The sequence below is a fragment of the Phragmites australis genome, chromosome 11 (assembly GCF_958298935.1).
Source record: "Phragmites australis chromosome 11, lpPhrAust1.1, whole genome shotgun sequence".
Classification (NCBI taxonomy): Eukaryota; Viridiplantae; Streptophyta; class Magnoliopsida; order Poales; family Poaceae; genus Phragmites; species Phragmites australis.
In genome coordinates, this window is record NC_084931.1 from 26744121 (window position 1) to 26751823 (window position 7703).

At 49.4% G+C, this 7703-nt stretch overlaps 1 protein-coding gene across 1 annotated transcript; it reads right to left on the reverse strand.

The window, feature by feature from the left end:
- Positions 1–1433: 1433 nt before the first annotated feature.
- On the reverse strand, positions 1434–3911 carry LOC133885449 (uncharacterized). The gene is made up of 5 exons (XM_062325168.1): positions 3492–3911; positions 3028–3387; positions 2622–2931; positions 2408–2515; positions 1434–2323 (listed from the first exon to the last, which is right to left on the reverse strand). The coding sequence occupies exons 1-5, from the start codon at positions 3687–3689 to the stop codon at positions 2226–2228; spliced, it is 1074 nt and encodes a 357-aa protein (XP_062181152.1). The 5' UTR covers positions 3690–3911; the 3' UTR covers positions 1434–2225.
- Positions 3912–7703: the final 3792 nt, after the last annotated feature.

The following is a 7703-nucleotide window of genomic DNA, read 5'->3' on the forward strand; positions in this document are numbered from 1 at the left end:
CACGGCGGGAACGAAATATTTAGCGCTTGAAAATGGCAGGGGTTGAGGCGTCGAGTTGCAGCCCAACCCAACGCGCTACCGCTTGCCATGCACCGAGCATAGCAGGACAACGAACCCAGACCGGCCGGTGGTGGCCCTCCCAACCCAACACAGTGAACACACCACCGCCTCCTCACCCCAGCCTTCGCTCCCGCGGGACGACCCAACGTGAGGGCTACATGGACGATCGGGCGCGGGTTGCTCTCGCTCGGCAACCAACCAGCTCGTTGGTGAGGTGCGTGCAACCAGCCCACCTTTCCAGCGATGACGACGCCCCAACCCCGCCACACCGCTCGATCATCCGCTCGGCATCTCATGTTCCGCACCACCACCACCACCACCACCCTACAGCCCGTATCTGTAAGGTTTTTTTAGGCCGTCCGTACCTGTAAGTTCAGTGCTCCTCTCCTTTTGAAACATTCGCAGGCCACAACCGCGACACCGCCCACAGTTCAGCACACCGACGCCGTGCGTACCACACCCCAAACGCGCCAGCGAAACTGCTACCCCTCGCGAACGAGCTGATGCAGCAAACCACAAAGCTGCATGTGATTTGAGATCCAGATTAGCGTTTCTGGCAGTACCCCTCTCGGACGTACTAAAGGTGAATTATGGGTAATAATACTATGACGAGTATAAAATTGTAAGTGGGATACCGTGCAGTTTACCCTACCGGAAAAGGGACAGGATCATCGTAACAAGGACCGAGGACAGAGAGAGAAGGGAGGCCACTTTTGAGTTTTGAGCTCGCTTGGCGGAACCCGAGGCGGGCCGCTTTCTCTTGGAAACACGCCTTTCCCGGCGACGCAAGGTAAAAAATCCAAACAAAAGCAATCGACTGCAACGCACAAATCCAAGCCAGAAAAAGAAAAGCGGCGAGAGACCATCTTGACGGTTTGACCGGGTCACAGGCCAAGGACGCATGCAAACGCAACGGGAGCAGAGACACAACCTGCCAGAGCAGATCAACTGCATGCAGAACAGGACAAGAGGTAGCCATCGGCCACACAAGCTTTCACCAATCACCCTCATCAGCAGCCGAAGCCGCAGGCACGGAGTCGGCAGAGTCCGCATGCGTCCGAGAAGCCATTAAAACGGCAGAGCTCTGCTCCGCTCTTCCACCCGATGGGGCCAACGGCCGGAGCCACCCGTTCTCCAGCTAAACCGCGCTGGACCGACCGAACAAGCCACAGGTTTGGGCGCGCCCACCCAGAGACGTCGTTCTCAGGGATCCAGTCTGTGTGGACTAGGAAGAGATGCAGATCCCATGACCCACACCACTGGCCAGATTCTAAGGTGGTTAGGCACCGGACGAACATTTGTTGCCTCACCTCACATGCATAATAATGGATTATTGAGGAATAGAAGGGGGGACAGAGTTGATTAAGACATGATGCACCGTATTAGGAAATAAAATTCCATTATATTAAGGTCCCATGATGCCATGGAACAAGTAGTACACAAAATATATAAAAATCGCCCCACCTTTGCTGCTGCTGCAGCCAAGCAACTGCCTACTTCACTCCTAATGACCCTTGTAACAAAAGTCAGGGGACACAGTAACTGCTAGCTAATACAAGAAAAACACCAATAAATCCTTCGATCATACTCTAGCATACATAACTACATAAGTAACATAACAAAGGCCCTTATTCATGGAGCCCACGGCAAAGCTTCTTTTGCAAGTAAAAAAGGCTGCAAAAAATAGGGTAGAGAGAGACCTTAGCTGGGTCTGTGCTGGAACTCCTTGGCTAGCACCCAAAACAAGTAAAGCCATGAATGGGGAAATGGCCTCTTATTTTCTGTCTCCAAGGTGACCCCCATCCGATCCTTTTTCTCATCATCAACTTTCTTGCTTTGCGGCAGCAAACACCTCTCTCGAACCACTTATTATTATTTCTCCTCCAAACCACCAAACTGAGACATGGATTTCTTCGTCCCCGCCCATCTCCACCGCTTTTCCGTCCACAAGCCAAAAAAACCAATATACCACAGAATCCAGAAAGAAAGACCTAACACTGAAGCTACTACAACTGCCTCCTAACTCTGTTGCTAACACACTACCTAACACAAATTACTATTACTAATTCTCATTATTAAGATTAGACTAAACTGAAGAAAAACAGATAAAGGATGTCGCCGGAATCTGGGTGGCTCCCTTCCTCTGCTCTAGCCGGTGACTGAACTTAAGAACCATGGCAGAGTGCCTGCGCAGGAACGGCGGCAGCGGCAGCACGCCGCTTCTGGCTCGCCAGCATGGCGTTGCTCCGGCTAATCAAGGCATCTGCAACAACAGAGCTCATAATTAGCTCACCTTTCCATTGTCGAGAAGAGAATGCAAATAAAATCTGCAGTTCAAGGTGCACACCGTGATCAAGAACGAAGCCGCCGGGGTAGCAAGGCTGGGCGCCGAGGTCCTCCAGGTTCAGATTCAAGGCTTGCACGACGCGGGCTGGGACAAGCACCGTCGAGCAGCCTGCATGTGGAGGGTAAATATCCCAAACGAGAAGAATGATTAGCCGGAGAAGAACAGATTAGGAATCCTGAAGCCAAGGCCAAACAAGCTGTCACGCACGACGCACCTGGCTTTTTCCTTGGCTCCGCTGGGGCGCCAGCCGGGCGGGGCAGGAAAACGCCGGTCCCAGTGCGCTCGCTCTTGGCGCCGGGCGGGGATAGGAACACCGCGCGCATGCCGGCTGCAGCGGGAGCCGGCGCGTGGCGCTGTTGGGGCTTCTGTAGTGGCGGCCACGCCGATCGGTTCAGCCCAAGCGGTTCAGCGGCGGACCCGCCGGCTTTGGCCACGGCACTCTGGCGCGCGCTCCACGCCGCGGCCGCGGCCAGTTGACGCTCTCTCTGCAGCTTGAGCAGCTGTTGTTGTTTGAGGAGATGAAACTGCAGAGCAATCCAAGAACCAAAAAACTATGTCAGGCGAGACAACCGGAACAAATGCAACGATACAACTAAAGAATCTTGGCGAGAACAATGCACCTGAGCGGCCTGCATCTGGCGCTGCGTGACCAGGTGGGCGAACGGGTGGTAGTACCGGCCAGCAGGGACCTTGGCAGCCGGCGCGGCAACCGCCACAGGCGGCGGCGGGGACTGCTTCATCGCTGGCGGCACGAAGCCACCATACGGGTTACCAGGCAACGGGATGCTGTCGGCCACCGCTCGCATGCGCGCCACCTGGCCGGCTGCCTCGTAGAGTAGCTCCCACGGGTCGGCCGGCTGCTGCTCCAACGGCGACGAAGGCGGCGAGGTACCCTTGGACGCCCCGCCGTTGGGGCTCTCCTGCCCTGACTTCGGCAGGCCGCACAGCGTCGACTGCGGCGACCCCACAGTCACCTCCGCCTGCAGCACAAGAACGTACAATTAGAAATTCCGGATCGCGCAGCCAAAAAAAGAAAGAATGGACCCAAGAACTCAAGCATCCAAAGAACCACCATGAAACCAACCTTGGACAGGGGCGTGCGGGCGTCATCGTCGCCGACGAGCCCCGCAAGGCGGCGCGACAGGCCCGTCAAGCAGTCTTCCTCGTCACTCTCGCTCCTAGCGGCCACCGCCGCCTTCTCCTCCTCGGAGAAGAAGTCGTCGTCAAGAAACTCTTCCGGCAGCCAGAAATCTTCGACGCCATTCGACCGTTCCTCCGCCATTTCTTCCACACTCCAAGAAACCTCCTCACACCCTTGGAGAACAAAGCAGCAACCCGAGTCCAGCGTGCGAACAGCAACCACTGCAAACTCCCCCGCTCCAAAGCAGAAGGCGAGCGAAGCGGAGAGAAGCGGGCAAGAGATGGGGAGTGACGGACGGACGGAAGGAAATGGGGAGTGAGGGGAATGTCGATGGACGACGCCACGACGGGGATATTAAAACGTCCCGGCTCGACGCCTGGGGGTTTATAAAAGAGGTCGCCGAGGAGAGAGAGAGAAACCAGGCAACGGATTTAATTCAACCGGAAAATTATTTTCGTTTTTTACTCCATCCCATCAAAATACTTCCTCCATCTAAAAATAATACGCATATTTTTTACTCGGTATTTAAAGCTCGATTTTAACTAAAGTTTTTTAAAAAATATATCATTTATAGCTGCTAAATATATATAATATAAAATTATTTTGAATTATGAACTTAGTTATATAATGTTATACATAATATATTCTTATATTTTGATTAATTATTAGGTCAAAGTATAATTTAAATTTTCTAAAAAGAAATATATATATTATTTCTAAATGGATGTAGTAGATGACATTTAGAGTTGAGCACAAATAAGTAGCAAGGTAAAACATAATATTATCATCTTACTATTAATTGCATGATAAATGAGACTTCCAGGTCTGTTTGGATGCAAAAAAAAATTGGAGTTTCGGAAAAATATTATGGTTTTGAAAAATTTAGAAGTGTTTGGATGTAATAAATCTGGTAGTTTTGAAAACAATAGTGGTGCCAAAACTGTGATTTGGAGTTTTAGAAATTCCATACATGATCTTTTTTTTCTAAGCCTAGTATCGCATGGCTCTGATTTACAAAACTGTAGTTGCCCAATATCATAGTTTTTCAAAAGTTCGACATCGAAACAAGGCCTCATTGAGAAAGTTTACTTACCAGAGAGATAAGATTAGATAATTTAGATTAAATTACATTAAAATTATAAATCATTATATATTTTAAATATTATAGAAGATGCTAAAACGCGACATAGCTAGTAACTTTTTCTATCGGGCCAGCCGGCCAGGCGAAACCAGACTCGAGTGAACGAACGCGCCGCCGTAGTAGCGCCCCAAATGCCTCCCGCTCGTCCACTGCGCGTATTTCGCAAAAGCGGCTGGCCGGACGGCTAGAGTAGAGTAGGAGTAGTTATTGTGGGGTTGGATGGGTACGTAGTACGTGCGTGTGAATTCTTTTTTAGGTGAGTTTTTGGATTTTTGTGACCGTGATGCGTCATGTCAATGCCACTGCACCCACTCCGCCCCCATTGTCAAATGGTGGATGTATTTTAGGGCTGTCAAATGTTTGTTCAACTAATTTTTGAGAGAAAAGGATACCAACTAGTGTAGACAGCGAGCGGCTGTATTTCTCGACGGCTTTTTCTTAAAAGTCTAAAATTAGATAATATATATGAGTGTAGTTGTTGTAATAAATAATATGTTATTGTATTTATAAATTTAATATTCATATTTAGTGTATCATTTATCGAAAATGAATTTTTGGTACAACTTACATTAAAAAATTTATATTCGGTACACCGTGTACCAAATACATTATTGTATCCTATATTCGGCACATCGTATATCGAATATGATTGAAAACTGGTTTTTCGGCGTACGGTATATCGAAATTTTATTTTTGGTAAATAATATGTTAAATACGGATACTAAATCTATAGATACGATAATATATTATCTATTTCGATAAATATGTTCATGTATATTGTTTAATTTAGGATTTTTGTCCGGATTATTATGTGAAAAATACGAATACAAGCGCGGATCGACCGATCAATGACGCAGGCCGTGGTAAAAAGTAGCAGCGGCGCCGGCAGTCCGGCACCCGACAGTGTCACTTTGGTGCGAGTTAAAGTTGGGCATCGCACGGTCACGAGAGTTGCATCACTGCGCGATTTTCCGAGGGCTTGGGGGGCAGTTTTAATTTTACAGCGCATTAAAGACGTGACCACTTTAAAGGCGGGGCGGGGTACGGCAGTGGAAAAGGACGTGGATGAGCGATGGTCGATGGTGCTGCTGCCGGGTACAACTCACGTAGAACGTAGAAAATGCAACCCAAAAGGAGAGACGGCGCGCCCGGTAACTCGTTTAGACAGGAGTAAGGGCAAGTTTGGTATATTTCTTTCTTATCTAAATTTTTTTATGAGTAATTTATTGGAGTAAGTGATTTTGTGATTAAAAATAATTTTCTATAATTTTTTAAAATAAAATATATGAAGAAACTGATTCTGTATGGGGGAGTGGAAGCTGTTTTTTAGCTCTAGTTTCTAATTAATTTTAAAGAATCATTTTAAAAAATTCCACTTATAAAACTAAAAGTTAAAAACCACTGTACTGTTTAATACAAGTAGAAAGTAAATTAGGAACTCTCAAACAGATCTTTAATTCAGGCAGCGTGAGCCGGGTTAGTTCTACCTGTACTCCCCGGTAGAATGCAACCCCGGTAACCTGGTGAGTATACTCGACTGCCGCGCCGACGATGCCGTGTCTCTGACCGCATGCGGCTGCGCGAGGGGGCCGCCTCGAGGAGTACCCACCGCTTGGTGAGTCGTGAAGGCGGTCAAGTGGGTGGCGTATTTAACTTTCGGATGTCTTGCATGAGTACCTCCGTTTTTCCATTTTTAGGGCCCTCGCATGCATGAGATATTTCTTCCCGGATTCCATGCCCTGGAAACAATTTGAAGTACTGGCTGAATAACCTAACCCAAATTTGAATATCGTGCGCTCGAGTTTTCGAACTTTTGTAAATCTAAATCTAACGCTCATCGATTGTCCAGTACAGTACGTATTCTAGCCTGTCAGACTTGCTGACATGACAAAACAGTTCCTTTGGACTTCACAGGAGGAGGAGCAGCAGCAGGAGGTGTATCATTACTGGAGTAACGCATGCTACGGTAGAGTTCTAGTGCTAGTCCCTGGTTCCCTCCTGCACAACGGATTTGGATAAGAGCGGCGCGGGCGAAACACTTCTGGACCCCACCTGCCGATCTCAACCGTGGGTCCCACCTGCCATCCCCCTCGGGCAAGTCTTCCCGAGCCGGAAGTCCCGGATTCCTGTGAATCTCCGCGCGCCCAGCTGACGCACGACGCCGGAGATTCCCGCAACGACCGCACCCACGTCGCTGTTGCACGGGCCCGGCCGCGCCCCACGCAGTCACACGTCCTCCCCCTCCCCTCTCACGTCCACTCTAACGGCGGCCTTGCCGCGTGGTGGGGGCAGGCCAGGGCAGCAGCTGTGACCGACGCGGCGGGCCCCGCCCATCCCCAGGCCTCGCGGGGACGCCACGGAGGAAATTTCACATCCGGTCTAGGATCATCTTTAATCATATTCTCTTCGTTTTATTCTCTTTCCGATTTTTATTTCCGTTTTTATTCATTTTATTTTCTCTTATCTCCAACAGCTTCCCCTTGAGGGGAATCACAAAATGAAAGGAGAGAGAATCCTGTTCTGGAGAGAATGACTCTGAGAATCCCGTCGTGACGGGAACCGTGAAGGGAAACCGTTGGAACGCTGAAGTGAACGAAAATCCCGTCGTGAAGAGATTCTGATCCTGAAAAAAAACCATTAGAGATGGTCTAATCTTCGTGCGGTTGCGGTTCGTGGTGCCACCGCGGAGATCCATCGTGACCAACCAAAAAGCTAGGCTGCCGTTTGCTTATTTTTATTTTCAGGAGTTGTGTGGTCGACGTGTTGCGGTAAATCGGATGAGGGGTCGAGAGCTGGGACGTGCGCGCAATGTCAGGCGGTGGACGTTCGCCCACCGGAAAACGGCTCCTCTCCGCTTCAAACTTCCACTCACGCATGCCGCGGCAATAGAAAAAAAGATCGCAATTGATTCGCCCCAATTACGTGACTGGCATCGTGTTATCCAATTGCCTTGTGGTAGCATTATTGATGGTGGCGGCGGGCGAAGATGGTGTTACTAGCGAGAGCGACGTGCT